General features: G+C 50.7%; 1 protein-coding gene across 10 annotated transcripts in view; it reads left to right on the forward strand.

Moving 5' to 3' along the window:
- The window catches only part of EHMT1 (euchromatic histone lysine methyltransferase 1), a 123487-nt gene that overhangs the window by 42048 nt on the left and 65835 nt on the right, over window positions 1-15604 (forward strand). For 8 of the 10 annotated variants that reach the window (XM_050319759.1, XM_050319762.1, XM_050319765.1 and 5 more), the window contains one exon: window positions 13712-13799. In XM_050319759.1, coding sequence (XP_050175716.1) covers window positions 13712-13799 — 88 coding nt within the window. Of the gene's footprint in view, window positions 1-4002; window positions 4078-7634; window positions 7811-13711; window positions 13800-15604 lie in introns of those variants that run through there. The other 2 variants (XM_050319760.1, XM_050319764.1) reach the window with 2 other exon arrangements.

Genomic DNA, 15604 nt, shown 5'->3' on the forward strand with positions numbered 1-15604 from the left:
TTCACATCAGTGCCCTAATCCTTAAAAAAAAAATAGGTGTGAGGTCAAAGAACAGGGACAGGTTGAGCACGTGAGGCTCCTTGGCAGGCTCCACGGCCGCGCTCCAGCTCCTGTGGCAGCAGGAGGGAGCTGGAATGCCGCAGCCATTTTCCCAGCCGGCGCTGCTGGCAGGGCACTGAGCGGGGTGGCTCTGCACTGACACGGGGCTGAGCCCCCAAATGAAACAAAAAACCATCTGTCTGGGGAGCAGTGAGCGTGGTGGGAGGGATAATCCCACCTGGGATGCTGGATTTAGGACCCTTCTCCGGCGAGGCTTTGTTTGTACAGTAGGAGCTCTTGATATGCGATAGCTGAATGGAGGGGAGAAGTGGTGGTTTTAGGTTTCCAAAATAGAAGGAGCTGTGGTTACTATAAGTTAAAGCTGAAGGAATTTATAATTGGGAACTGTTAGGAATACAGTATGTTCTACATTACAGATGTCTGGCCAATATGCTGCTAAATAAAGTTCTAGGATTGCCTTGTAAATGAAATACTCAATGCATATGCTTATCAAAACATAGCAACATCTCCCAGAGAGCTCCATTCTCCACTGCTGTCCAATAGGATCATTTTTCCTTTTCCTTTTCTTTTTTTCCCTTTTTTTTTTTCCTTCTTGATGTGTGTGATGTACTCAATGCAACATCCCAGGGAACATCTCACGTTTCCTATTAAGTAAAAACAGTTTTCAACTGCACCAGGGAAAAGGAGGGAAAAGAGCTTGATAACTCTGGGGGAAAAAAACCAGGTTTTGAAAGGTAGGGGAGGCTGTGATTCCAGAATTGTGCACTAATGACTGCCTGCTCTTTCAAGGCTGTTACCTGAGCCTGGAGGTGGGCACTGGGGCTCTATTGGAGGATGCTGAAGACACCCAGTGTGTCCTGGGACATTCTGGTTAAGAAATTCATGTAATGGCTGAGGAGGGAAGGGAGCATTTGAACAGCTTGTACAGAAACAAATCAAGATTCCAGCAGAGATACTCATCTTATATCCAGAATCCCTTCAGCTTGTTGTGCTTTTGGGATCTCTTCCAAAGAGTTTTGAAGGGGAGTATCAGACTTGATCAGCCAGAGGGTCTGGAAGAAGAAGAGCCTGATGGAAATAAGGAAAACCCTCTATATTTTGCAGAACTAAACATTGCTCTTCCTATAGAAACACAAATCTTCCCCTTGCCTCCCACTTGTGCTTCCTCTGCAAGGGAGCTGTGAAAATGCTGGATGTAATGGTGTCATTAAGCAAAAGCCCTGAGGAACCCGGTGTCCTTTGTGAAGGGAGGTTGTTGTGCTGCTGCTTTCCTCCTGAAAATGTGGGATTTCTGAAAGTGATGTTTGAGCCTTCAATCAGAGCATGGAGGCCTGAGAGCCACGGAGTGAAAATACCTTGTAATCTCTGGTCCCTGGCAGGAATGCCTGGAAAGGGGGTGCCAGGCTGGCTCCTATCAGTGTGGTGGGAAAACTGCTGGAGGGTACTTGAGTTAAATAAAGGGCCCAGCTTCGTGGGGCATGGGCTTGTTCTGATCCTAAATCATTAGCAAAACCAGTCTGGAGATGGGTCTGTGACCACCCAGCCCCTGTAGAGGAGGGTAGATGGGGGCTCTGGGGTCCAGGGCAGGAGGCACTGCTTTGACAGCTCAGCCACAGGAGTGGCTGTGCTCTGGAAGCTTCTTTCTCCTTTGGGATGAGCTAAGTTTAAGGTCTTACTGACCAACACCCAGCCATCCCCCACAGCTGGGCACTGAGCAGAGCTGCTGCTACGCCTCCCTTCGAGCTCTTTGCTCCAGTTGGTCGTTGAAGCATCTGCAATACCCCACTTTACCTTTTACTTTTTGTTCCTGAACAGTGTTCAGTGCTTTCAAGGGTAGCCATGAGATGTGAAAAGCGTCTTTTGTAACATCTGCCCTCGGTGTGTCTTTAACCTCAGCAGTGAAAACGTGTCTGGTGTGGAGATGCAGTGGGGACTGTTACCCCTCTGCCTGTGCAGCCCTTCTCCGTCGTCATTTTATCTCTGGAAGGGAATGTTGACTGTGGTGGATCATTGACACTGCCTTTGTTAATATCTTTGTTTCTATTTCTGGGCTTTTAATGAAAGCTTGGTAATTTCGTGCTGCAAGGAAGGGCAGCACGTCGACTGTTTTAAAGCCATCTTTGGTTTGAACTCCAGTAATCTTTTGATGAGGTGGATAATACAACTCCTGTCTGCCTACTCGGGGGTTGTTGCTTTTGTTTGGGGATTTTTGAATTTGTCTTAAATGAGTTACCTCTCCACCTCTCAGCGACTGAGAGAAAGGCCAGGGAAATCTCATTTTGTGTATATTAAAACTTAAGATTCACATCAAACAAAAACCCAGTGGGTGAAAGAGCAATCCCTGCTTTATACTGTCACCTCAGATACTCCTTCCCTATGAAAAACTCAGTCATCTCCATTTAGCTTTGTGTGTTTTAACTGTTTAGCAGCAAAACTTCTCCAGAGCTTGGAGAGAAAAACAACGTCCTTGTAGCTGAGGCAGATCTGTAGCAGCTCTTTGCTGCCTTAATTATTGCAGCTTTGCAAATGTGCCTGGCCAGGGTGGTGAAATAGCTGCTTGGGCTGGAGAAAACCTGGCTTGTGGATGTTTCCAGCCTGGCAGGACTTGGTACTCTGTGCTCTGCAGGGAGGAGGGGATGGCAGAGCAGGCCATGGCTGAGGGCCTGGACTCGCCTGCCTGCGCTGGGTGCTGGGGCAGGGCAAACATCCTCCTTGGGCTCCTCAAAACCTCCCTGTGGATTTGAGTGGCCTTTTCCCTGTCTACAGTGCAGGCTGCTCCCTGCCCTCCCCAGCTGACTGTAACACATTACACTCTGCCCTTTTGAATTCTACTCTTACAGAGAGCTCTGGCTCTTAAAGAGGACGATCCTCTGTGCTCCTCTCTTGGGGAGAGCTGCTTTCCCTTTGGCCAAGAGCACATGGGTGGTGCCACAGGCCATTTCTGAGTTTCCTCTTCCTCCTGGCCTCTTCTCCGGGGTTGTGGCCACCCTCCCCCTGCTCGGGGGGGAGGTTCTCGAGCTCCAGCAGCCTCCTGCTCCTGCCTCCGATAAATGCCAGCCTTGCTTGAATCCCTTCCAGCCGATCTCTGCTCGCAGACGTTCCTGTGAGCTCCTCTGGCAGTTTTGCTGGGAGCTTGAGCAGATATGAAGATTGCCAAGAGTTTATGCTTAATTGTTAAGTGGAACAGAGACAAACTACTTTTATTTTGAAGCTAAAATTTCTTCTTTTATCTTGCTGGCTGGGCCAGCTGTGTCGTAGGGTTTGACATAGGCTGAGCTCAGAGCTCCTGCACCTTGTAGTGCACTGTCCCTTCTTTAGGGTGAGGGTGAGGATGGATCCATGAGGATATCTCCTCATTCCCCCCCCAGCCCTTTTCAACACCTGTGTTTATGATATCCCTTTCAGTCATACCAGGTCAGGTTGTCTCATTAATCCCCAAAGTGAAAATTAGCTCCTTTTGGCTCAGCAGTTCTGATCTTGAATGCACTTGCAGTTGGATACTGCTCACTGCATCAGTTTAACCCATGTGCCTTCACCTCAGTGCTCTGAGGTCGAGGCCTTTGTCAAGCACAACAAAATCAGCACGGGAGCATCCCCAAGCCACGGGGAATCCCTCTCCGTCCCTCCTTCCTCTCCTTTCCCCACGGAGAAGTGCTACTCTTGAAGGCCACGAGACAGGCACACCTCGCCCTATGGTTTAAAGAGCTTTCTCTTTTTTTCAGGCAAGTGATCAGTTTTGAGGCCTGGCACCCTGTCAGAAAGTTGACAGATGATCTGCATTACCGGTGCGTCCCCGGGATGCCCGGGATAATCGCGCTCCAATGGACGCCCTGGAGCCGGCAGGTTCTGTGTGAAATGGCTGCAGCTTGGAGGGAGCAGTGAAATGGGCTCTTCTGGGCATGCTCACTCTGTAGAGGGAGCTTTATCACATGAGCAGAAACTGAATCACTGCTCATGAGGATCTGGAATATGCAACTCTTGGAGTCTTCACCAGAAGAAGACAACAGCTGCCCGCAGGTACCGCGGGGTCCCGCCGGCCCTGGCAGGCAGGCTGGTCTCCTGCTGGGGAAGGAGAGGCCTTGGAGAGGAGGAGCAGAGTTTGGGGGATCACGGCTGGGCTCGGTTATTTATTTATTTGTTTCAATACTCCTCTCTTGCGCTGCCCCGTGTGCGGCAGGGCGGGCGGGCGCGCGGGGGGACCGGCCGGGCTCCTTCCCGCTGGGATGGCCATTCCAGGTGCTGTGCCATGGGCTCCTGGCTCCTTCAGCATCCCACACCGCTCCGGGAAACCTCGGGCTTTGTTTACTCGTGTCCGGGGGTGCTCTTCTGATTTGTGTTCTAGGGCGGGGAGGCTTGTTTGGGGTTGGGGGATTTTTTTTTTGGTGTATTTTTAGGGTTGGTTTGTGCTTTTAGAAGTTTTTTGAAGTGTGAAGTTTCTGGAAAATTCTTCCAGGAGCCCTCCCTGCTCTTGTAGCTCTTGTAAGCAAAAGGAACAAAGCCTGGGGTGTCTGAGCTGATTGAAGACTGAACTTCCAGAGGGGAGGAGAGGCCCTGTGGCCACATGGCACCTCCTCACTAGGTCTGCTTTGACAGCTTCTGCTTATGGCTCATTTTCTCAGCTGGAGGCAAGAGGCAATAATATTCCACGAGGAAGAAACAAGCCTTTTTATTTTGGGGTGACTTCCTCCCCTTTCTTTTTCTTTCTTTTTTTTTTTTTTTTTTTCATTGTAGCAATCCAAGGGAACAGCTGGTTAAAATGAAACATCCGTGGTTGATTTCATGGCAGGAGGCCTGAGTCTGCAACATATTTTAAAAGTTGCCTAAAATTCAGGGCCCTGGCCCTGCCATGGGATTTTAATTTTTCTTTTTTTTTTTTTACTGTGGGTTGTGTTATGTGCAGACAGCTCAGTTGCCACAGACTTCAGTGGGATTTGGGATGGACACTGAAGGTCCCAGAGCTGTGGGGAGTCTGGACACCCCTACAAAACACTGTCCAGAGCTTGCTGTGCTCCAGGGAGACCCCTGAAGCTGCCCTGCAAGACACAATATTGAATTTTCAATCAAGAAGCAAGATGTGAAGATGGCCTTTAAAAGATTAGGGAGCTTACAGTACAATCTGTGACACCTCATCTAAATATCTGTCGTGTCTTCACTGGACTATAAATGCACTCATTGTTCATCATCTAGAAGATGTGAGCGAAAGGAAAGGGCCTCAGAAGCCATGAGGAGAGAAATGAGATTTTTTTTTTGTAACAGTGAAGAGCAGAGGCCTTGACCTGCTGCCTGAGAGAGGAAATGGGCTTTGGGCTCGCTGAAGGCTGAGGAGACAACCAAAAATGCGCTGAGGTGTGCAAGGTGTGCTCCTGTGGGATGGTGACACGGTGACACCGCTGTGGCAGCAGCTGAAAGCACCCAACGCTCTGTCCCTGCCGGCTGGGGCCCTTTGAAAGCGTCTGCAGAGCCGCAGAAAAAAGCCTGACCTACTTTGGAGGGAGGAGAGCAGCCGAGGTCTGGGCCTGGCGCTGCTTCTCAGCAAGGGTTAAGAGCCTGAAGTGAGTCCTTCAGGTGTTGGGTTCTCTCTGTTTCACGTGTTTAACGCACCTTTCAGTGTTTTCTATGAGCTCTTCCCCTCGTTCAGGAGCGTGTTTGGGCAGAGCTGGGCTCTGTGGCTCACATGGGGCATATTCCTGCTGCTCAGCCCCTGTGAAACCAGCCCTGGGCAGGGAACAGGGGCAGCTCCATGACCTGGGGGTTTGGGTGGCAGTGGTGATCCCAAGGCTCCTTTTGCCAGGCTCCCTGACCTCTCCCATGCGCTGCCATCTCCTAAGGAAGGAGCGTTCACCTCCTGCACTGTCAGGGAGTTGCTTTATTCAGGTAAACAAGGAGTTTTTAAGGAGCTTCTCTCTCCTGGCCAGCTGGTCTGGGGGAGGGCTGGCTTTGATTCCTGCTGCTCCTCCTCTTTGTTTTCCTTTTTTGCTGCTTTTCCCTGGAGTTTTTCCTTCTCACCTTCCCGCTCCTGGGGCCGGGAGCGGTCGAGGAATGGCCACAGCGGGAGAGTGACCGTGTGTTTGGGTCACTGGGAAGGCTCGGGGCACGGATGGCGTGTGCTCCCTGCTTGGGAGCCTTGGAGGACCATATGTTCCTGCAGTGACATGGAATGTCAGAGACTTGGAAATGAATCCTGAATTTATAATCCTCAACCAGCGTTTTCAGCCAGTTATTTTTAGACTCCTCTGAATTTAGGGTTTTGACACCAACTTCTCCTTGCAGACCCTCACGTTTGCCTTGTGGCTGGAGGGATCTGTCCCTCCCTGTGCCTGTGGGAGCTCCTTGGTCTCTTGGGTTGGGGGATACCTGTCTGCAGGGTGATCTTGGTGCTAGAGGGGGGCAGAGGAGGAGGATGGGCAGTGGGCAGCACTGCCTGCCAGGATTTACAGTAGTCAGGAAAGCAGCAGGAGCGAAGCTCTCAAACTGTACAAGCTAAAAAAAAAAAAGAAAAATAGAGGGGAAAAAAACGTAGAGCAAGCTTTTTGAAAATATTCTGGACTCCAACTCAACAGCTTGCTTCCCCTAAACCAGGTAATTTATTTATCCTTTTCCTTCAGTCCCCATCAGGAGGGGGAAGGACACGGAGAAGGGTCGAGGCAGTGGGGGTTAAGAAGATCTGACGTGCAAGTGTCCTCCCTGCAACGCTGCCATACTGTGCTGGAGCAGCACAGTGCCTCTTGCAAAGGAAGCTTTTCACAACTTGTCCTTGTTCCAAGGATGAGGAAACCTCCAGCTCTTCTGGCATTTTCTCTCTGTCATAAGTCAGAGCTGCTTTCACCTGTAAAGTATGATCAACACAGACGGGGAGAGGGCTGGAACAGAGCGGGGCTCCGAGCAACCTTGCAAGGCTTTTCATGGAGTTCTTGGTGTTAAATGAGGAGCATTTCCCCTCCTCCTCTCCTCATTTTCCTGTGTGCCTGCAAAAATACTCTGGTTTGCATTTAAAGGAGAAAACTGTAAGCGCTGGGACTAAGCCAACTTGTTTATTTAAGGGAAATACCATATTTCCAACCCTTTTTCTCACAGAGGAAGGCTCGGCAGAGGATGGCAGACTGGGCTGGGTATTATATTTTTAGGTGACATCGAAGCACAGTTGTGATTCGAAGAAGCTGAAAATCATGGCTGGCTTTTTGCATCGAGCCCTGCGAGGCCTCTCCTCCCCACAGCCCCCCAGCCCCCACAGGGGGCTCCAAAAGCAGGTGGATTTTGACCTAAATCAAGGGGGGAAAAGCTAAAAAAGAAACAAAAACCAACCAGAAAACGACAAAACCACCAGCACAACCCCTCCAGGCTGCTAGTTTCCATGCTCCTGCAGCGTGCCTTCCTCCCAAGGGGGTGTTTGTGGCGGGGGCTGGGGGCAGTGGGGAGGGACAGGGGCCCTGTGTCCCTGTCAAAAGATGGCAGGTCCGTGTGTCCGTAAACAATGCGGTTATGAAATGGCAGCGCGGCCGCGCTGAGCATGCTCGGGAGCTGCCTGTAGGGGGAGGCGAGCCAGAAAGATGATCTAATTCCGTGCAATTCTTGGGATTGAAGGAAAAGACCAGGCTCCACTCTTAATGACAGAGCAGAAAAACCAGGCCCCACGCCGGGGACGAAGCCCGTAGGCCATGGAGGAGAGGGTGTGAGGATCTCCCACCTCCAGGACTTCGGGTGCTGGGCAGCGCTGTGTCGCTTTCTCGCCCTCCAGGAGAGTAAGGCCTTGGTGAGGTTTTGCTGTAGTTATTAGAGGGACAGGCCCGAGGGTGCAAGTTTTATGATGATGATTATTTTTATTATTATTTTGTCTCTTTTTTCCTCCCCCCTTCCCTTTTCCCTGCCCGCTCTCCTGGCTCGTAGGCGCCGGGGCCTCTCCATGGCCAGAGGTGACCCAGGTGGAGGTGGTGTGGGCAGCTGAGCCAGGTCCTCGAGATCCCATGGGAAGCCCATGGGGGGCTTTCCCTCCTCTGCTACCCCATGTGCCCTCCCTTGGGAAGCCATCGGGATGGGCAGGGGGAGAAGGAGCTGCGCCGCTGGCTGTGGTGGTTTGGGGGTGGGAGGAAGAGGAGTGTGGAGGCTGAAGAGGTATCTGAGCCCTGTCCATGGGGGTGAGCTGCCTTCCAGCTCCCCATCCCTGGAATCTGCTGGAATCTGCTTGCTCCAGGCTCCACTTGGTGCTGTGGTTTTGTCTTGGCTCAGCCTTCCTGAGCACTGGGTGTTTCTGAAGTGGCTGGTTTGCTTTTGCTGGAGATAGTGATGAGTCTTGGTCTCCATTTTAGGGTTTTCTACCCTCCCCTCCCCTCCCAGGTGCCAGGAGAAGGCAGGAGCAGCTGGACTCCTTGCTCCCCTCAGCCTGTGGAAGGAGGGGATGCCTTTGTCTGCTCTGGATTTACACTTGCCTGCACATACAAGTTGCACTGGCTTAAACTCTACTGGGATGCAGCTGGATGGGAACGGCACTTCCCGGCCTGGAAGCAGTGAGGAAGTGTAAATTGATCCCCCCTTTCCAGGAGGGCACGGGCTCTAAAGACCCCCCTTGCCTGAAGCCTGCACGCCCTCATGGAATGCCTTGTCTTAGGAGAAATCACTTTAAGTCCTGTTGTGTTTCATGCACGTGTCTCCGTGTTCCCAGCTGTTGCATGCAGGGACTTGCGCCTCTTTCTTCGTGTCCCCCCTTTTTTTCAGGAGTTGACGTGTGTGTGTGTGGCTGGAATAGGAGAGAGGACATGGGGGTTGAGAAGGAAATGTTTCTTTTCTATGGGAAAGAGTCCGGGTGAAAGGAATTCAGGAGACAAAAGAGCTGCAAAGAATTTGATTTGATTTGATTTGGGGACAAACTTCAGGCTGAGGGCAGTGCTTGTTGTGAGCTGCAGATAAAATTCCATGTTCACATGATTGCATGAGTAGCTTATGAGGAAGTGTGGCCTTAACCTGGAAAAAAAAAAGGAGCTTTGAGACTGGTGACTGCTTTGTAGGCCAGGTACGCTGGTGGTTGTGCTTCCTTCCTTCTGCAGATCAAATGCTGCTGTTGGTTCTAATGACAGGCCTGTGGTCAGCGTCCCCACGAGCCCTGATCCCAGGCCTTGCCCATGCACAGCAGGACCTGAGCAGTGCCCAGACCCGAAACGAGCAGCCTTCCAGTGCCTACAAAAGAAACACTCACTTTCTACAAGCCTTCTCTTCATCATTATTTCCTGTATAATTAACTACAAAATGTTCATCTTCTCTTTAAGGCAAAGGTTATCGTGAGCAGGCTGGTTCGGGCTGTGTTATTTTTATTTTTTTGTTTTCCAGGAGGAGGAGGGAAAAAATGAGTGAATAAGAATCTGCTGCTGGGGTTGCATCATTTGTTGAGAGCTTTGCTTCTGCTGTGCCGCAGTCTGGGCTGGTGGGAGCGTTCCCTGGGGCCGTGTCCTGACTGTGCGTGGGGAGCAGGGCCCGCTGGTGTCACCTGGGATGGGTTGGTGTCACCTCCCTGCTGGAGGCTTCCAGGCAGGATCAGTCCTGTCCATCCCACCAGGGGCAGAGGTGTTGGTGCACCCACTGCCCTGGATGGGAAGGGGCAGTTTGAGGGGGTCTCCTGCTCCCAGCCCTCTTCCAGCTCGACCTGCTTTAGCTGCTCAGCTCCGCTCACAGCAAGGCTGCTGCGAAGCCTCGGGTTCCCAGACCGTTGACTTTTAAGACATAAAAAAAAAAAAAAAAAAAAAAAGAAAGGAAAAAAAAAAAAAGACCCTGGTGAAGGTAGACATCTTGGCACCTCAGCCTGAGCTCCTGCCCGGGCTGCTGGGAGAGGACACAGCTCGGGCTCATGATGTAACTCTGGTCCCCTGGGCTGGGTAAGCTGCAATATGTTGGAGTTTTGCTGTGCATGTGTTGTCTTTGCCTATAAAGTCTGTTTGGACCTTTGTGAAGGGCACCCGGATGGCTGATGAAAATGCCAAGGAGGAGGCTGAGAAAGCTCTTTCTGTGTTTCCCAGCTTTGTTCTTTTTCTCTTCTTTCTTGTCCTCTTTTTTTTTTTTTTTTTTTTTTTTTTTTTTTTTTTTTTTTAAAGGCACCACTGTAGCTTCTAGCCATCATCTGTTTGGAAATGCTGCAGAGCCTTCCCTTGGCCGGTCTGACCTGTCTTCCATCCCCTCCCAAGACCTCATGGAGGAGAGGAAGCCTGTTTTCTTGTAAACAGAGACAGGGAGCAAAAAACTAAACCAGCAGTAGCTCCTCTGCTTGGCTCCTCATGGCTTTTCAAGCCCTTTCAAAGACCCAATCAGTCTTTCTTCAGATGCACTAATTTTTTTCTGCCCCTTGAAACCTAAAATTAAAAGGGTTGAGGGGAGGGGTTGTGTGTGTATGTGGGGGGCAATAACGCTTCGTGGCTGGTGGTGTGTGCTCTTTGTGGAGGTTCTCCAGCCACGGATGGTTAATAATCAGTCTGGGGTGGGCGAGGGAGTGGAGGCAGCCGGCTGCGGGAAAGGGGGAAAGGAGGAAAAAAATAAATGGAGCGAGTGAGACTTTTATTGTGAAGCAGCGTGTGCTTGGCAGTTGGCTTTGTTGGGACTGCTGCAAGAGCAGACATTTCTCGGCGGGGAGGGTGGGTATAGGATTTCCCTGCCAATCGGGAGCGGACGGATGGGGCATGGGGAGGGTGAGCAGAAAGGGAAGTTTGCTCTGGATTTAAGGGAGGGGAGGGCAAAAAAAACCAACACACACCCACCCCCCCACCCACCCACCTCAAAAAAATGGAGGTATTGACACTTTGCGGTGAAGTTGGTGCTGAGTTGGCTGGGTGGAGCCGTGGGGCTGGTGGGAATGAATGGGTGGGTGTCCCATGGGGTGTCCCTCGGGGCTGGGTGCTGATGGAGGGGAGAGCTCTGGCCTGGGGGGAAGAGGCTTCGAGGGCTTTGCAGGGGTTTCCTGTAGCTTCCCTTTGATCAAAGTGCTTCAAAATTCACAGTTGACTCTTTATTTATTTATTTATTTATTTTTAATTACTACTTTGTTTTCTACCTCGACGCTGAGCTTTTGTTGGGACGTTGTAACGCTGCTGTTGGTAGCGAGGGATGTGTCTGTGAGACAGGGACCAGGAGAGCCCGTGAGGTGCCACCTCAGCCAGCCTTGCCTTGGCACCCAGCTTTTGTAATCTCCCTGCAAGAAAAAAATATAAAAAATGGGGGTTTCTCTCTTGGGGATGGAAGTTCTGCTTCTAGAGCTGGGCAGGACCCGAGCAGCCCTGAATTCCTGGTGACTGCAGCGAGGAGGGAGAGTGGTGGAGGTGGGATTGACTCCAGGGTTTCCTGCAGTGGCTTTTCTTCAGGCGTCGTGGGCGAGCAGCAGCAGCAGCAACGCCTCCGTGGAAGGGAGAGTGTGGGTGATTTGTGGACTGGGGGTAGTGCTTAGAAAATAAAGGAAAACTTAGAATCAGATGGCTGAGAATGACCCACTGGAAATCCTGGGGCTTCTCGTGTGAGTCAGTGTAGTAGCAGGAATATCAAGACCTTTCCTTATTGCAACAAAGGTTGGGAAAACAAACTGCTTCCTGTTAGACAGACTGAGGCTCTTTATTTGCTGTTGGTGCCTGTGGTGAGGGCCTGGGTGCCCCTGCCCGTGGTGGGAGCCAGTTGTGCCCTCGGGCACTCAGAGCTCTCTGTGCACTGGTCTTGCTGCAGGGTAATCCATGAGCAAAATGAAGTTATTCCCAGTTTACAAGAGGCCTGGCTAGAGGAGAGGTAGGGTTTATAAGCTCGTGTTTGCAGCAGGGATATATATTATTGGCTTAGCAAATAAATAAATAAAGAGGCTGCTCTATGTTCAGACTTTGGGGGCTGTGTTTTCTGATCATTTCTCGGTGGGAGCTGTTGGCCAGTGTCTGCTGGAGGTAGGTTCTGCTGCAGACTGTCGGTGGGCTGAGCTGAGGTTCCAGATGCTCACAGCTTGTTTTTTGGGCTGTGGATGAAAAATCTGAAGGTGCTTTGCTGGGAGCACATGTTCTCTGGTGCTGAGAGCATTGAGATGTGGCCAGGTTTGCTGTTTGCTTGTGCTCAGGGCAGGCTGGGAGCAGGCAGCCCCCCACAACCTCCGTCCTCCTTGCTACAGGAACAATCCTGGAAGTGCCCTCAGCTCCAGGCCTGGCAGGTGGTGGAGGCTTTCCCAGGAATTTGTGCCCAGCCTGGTGCTCCCTCCTTTCCCTCAGTGTGTGTTGCTTTGCAGATGGAGGCATTTGAGAGCATCCTGCAGGGATCAGGGGCTGGATGAGCCCCTTGTGGGGCTGAGGGACTGCTGACATTGCTGCTGAGTTCACATGGAAACAAACCTATCAGGGTGGCTGGTGACAGCAAAGCAGCACCAAAGCCCATCTCCCCTGTCCTCTCTGGACAGAATCCCACATGGTGATGGGCAAGCTGCTGCTGGGAATGGTTTGGGAACTGGTACACCAGCTTTGGAAGCTGGTACACGGGGTTTGGAAGCTGGAACACCGGGTTTGGGAGCTGGTGCATCGCGTGCACCTTATCTCTCTCACTCGCTTTATGGGAGATGGGCAGGTTGTTTTTCTTCCTTTATCACTCAGTGTGCTTTAAACCTTGTGATTTGCATGGCTGAGGCACCATCTGCTCTCTGTGCTGGCCCTACAACAGTTGGCTTGACCTGGGTTTATTCTTGTGCCGCGGCGCCGGCAGCGTGTGCTGAACCCTTCACCCGACCTCCGTCACGCGGCAGCTCTGCAGGGCAGGCACCATCTTTGCCTCCAGAGCAGCTTGTCTCCTTAAACACAGGGCTGTGGCAAAGACACCTTCTATTTTATTTAATTTAAATTTTTTTTTTTTTGTAAATACCTTTTTTTCCTACTGTTTTGTTCTGGTAGCTCTTTTTTGAGTCTCGCCACTTCAACATAAAAACGAAGGTTTTGAAGCTGCAAACCTGATCTAACAACGTGACTCTGGGTGTGTGAAAGGCAGAGGAGATGAGCAGGTGTTCCCATTTTTACATGAAAATTAAAAAAAAAAAAAAGGGAGGGGGGAGGGAAAAAAAAGAAAAATCACTTTCTATAGAATTAAAAATAGAGATGATTAACTTTAATAAACATGGGTGTTGTGAATGAGGAGTTAGCTGGAGCTGACTGATGGTTTGCATTTTGTATGTACATTTGAATGAACTACCAAAAAAAAAACCCACCAAAAAACAAAACCAAAAGCTCACAGGCTGGAAATGTTGATAAATGAGGTTTAAAGAGAAGGCTGATAGATCTGCCTCCCCCACCCAAAGCCTAAGAAGTTTTGGAGGAGTAAAAGTCACCTCCTGGAGATGCCTTTCATGCAGACTGACTCAGCTGGATTCCCGGGCACGCTGCTCTCAGAGAATCTGTCTGGCTCATCCAAACCGGAGAGCTGGGAGGTCTGAGCCCTGGGCACAGCTCAGAGTCTCTCTGCTCCTCGGGCTGTCAGCCGGGGCCAGCCCTGCCGTGTTTTATCTGTGACCTGTGCCTTGGTGGCAGCTTCCTGGCAGCCTTATTTTGCAGAGGGAGGTTTGCCCGGTGATGTAAACAGGATGTGTCCATGATTGTCTCTTCTTTTCAATGCGATGTGTGGATGGCCACGGATAAACCCTGATGTTTCTGTTTTGTCTCCCCCTCCTTAGCGAGCATTGCTGAGTAAGGGAGAGCCAAGGAAAGACGCCTGCATGAAGACTGAGCTGCTGAAAGACATCACCAACAACAAAGAGGAAGGTGAGCACCTGCCTCGGGTGAGGGCCAGACCTTGCTGGTGAGGTCTGCTCGTGATGGGAACAAAACCGAGGGACTTGGAGGTTTTGCTCTGTCCCCCCAGCGCCTCAGGTGTGCTCCCACAAGCAGTGTCCCCCTTCTTCCCGTGGTTGTTCTCAGCAGGGCTCTTCACCAGAAGAGGCAGATTTGCTTTGCAGTCCATCCCCCTCCAGAATGGGATCTGATTTTCACTTCTGCTTCGGCGTGGCTGTGAGGCGCGAAGGAGTTGCTCTGAACTTCCTCTGCCTGACTGGTTTTAGCTGAACTCCCGTCCCTCCCCACCGTGGCCTTTTCCTCCCTCTAGGAAAGTTAACTTTCTGCTTCCCTGGGGGTTTCTCTCTTGCTGCAGAGCAGGCCCTGATGTTCTGCAGGATGGCTGGTGGGGTTGGACAGCCCACACCTCGAGGTGTTGGGAGACACTTCCAGGCTCCTGTGTGGGCTCTGCTGCTTTTACTGTGCAGGATGCAGCTCTGTGTTCACTTGACAAAGTGCTTCCTGCGGGAAAGTTACATAAAAGTAACATAAAAGTTACAAAATCTGTGAGTTGCATGCACACAAATCTAAGGGCTTAATAAATGTGTCAGTGGGATTAAGGAAAAAAAGCCCACCACTCTTTATCTTTCCCCTAACTCCCTCCTGTCTTTATTATTCCTTGACTAGTTACTTCTCCTAGCTCTGCAGGGATTTGGTGTGTTTTTGTTCTCCTTTCCATAACAGAGCATTAGGAAAGCACTGAACTGGCCCCATCAAAATCCCTACTCTTATCTAGAAACAAAATTTTGGACTTAATTCAGTTGTGTGTGAGTACAGCGTTGCTTTTTCTTTCTCCTCTGTCCGGCATAATGTTTTGTCAAGCTGCTCTAGTTAGAGAGTAAAGCTGAGAACAGGCAAAACACTGAATGCTGTGTCAGGTGCTTGGATATTAACTGGGAGCACGTGAGTCCTGCTGCCAGAGCTGGTAGTGAAGGGACCTCTGGTCTGGGCAGAGCAGGGGTGAAATCTGAGGTGTCAGTGGGAGGTCGTGTTGCTCTGGGGGAGCCTCTCAATTTGATCCCTTGCCTTGCTTGGCTCGGGACTATAAATCTTGTTTGTTCAGCTCTTGGTTGATCTTGAGGTAAGTGTCAATGTGGAGGTAAAAAATCCAGAGGGAAGGTGGGAAGAGAGATTTCTGTGCCTTGGATGTCTTGACTGGTTGTGGCTTAGAGCAAATGCTGCGTGTCAGGAGGGAGCTGAGAACCCTCCCTGTGCAGGAACAGTCTCCAGGCTTCACAAGGTGCTCAGATTCCAACCACTCCAGCTCACTGTCTGGTTCTGCAAGAAGAAGAGTCCTAAAATGTGATCTGCGTAGTGTCCATTCTTCTGGAATGTTCAGCTGTGTCCTTCCCTTCCCGAGCACACAGACAATGGTGTGTGTGGTCGCTGTGCTGTGCCCATTGTCCCTCACTGCCCTTCCTTCCCCAGCTGGGACCGTCGGAGGATCATCAGCAACACAACATTAATTAATGTCCCCAAAGCCTCTTAATAACAGTGTTTAGTGTTGGCAAAGAGTTTACATTTCTGACTGTGGCGTGAACATGAAATCATTCCAACAGACTTACGAGATGCCATGAAATTGTTTCTTTGAGCCCGATTTCCTGGCTCAGGAACAGGCAGCAATGGATGGAACTGGGATGTGTGGACTGGAAAAGCACCCTGAAGTCTCAGTTTCCTCTTTTTAAGTTTGTTTTAACAAATTTAAAAGTCATTTTCCTGTAGCAAGGAGGATGTGG

The sequence above is a fragment of the Myiozetetes cayanensis genome, unplaced genomic scaffold, assembly GCF_022539395.1.
Source record: "Myiozetetes cayanensis isolate MyiCay16 unplaced genomic scaffold, myiCay2020 scf23, whole genome shotgun sequence".
Classification (NCBI taxonomy): domain Eukaryota; kingdom Metazoa; phylum Chordata; class Aves; order Passeriformes; family Tyrannidae; genus Myiozetetes; species Myiozetetes cayanensis.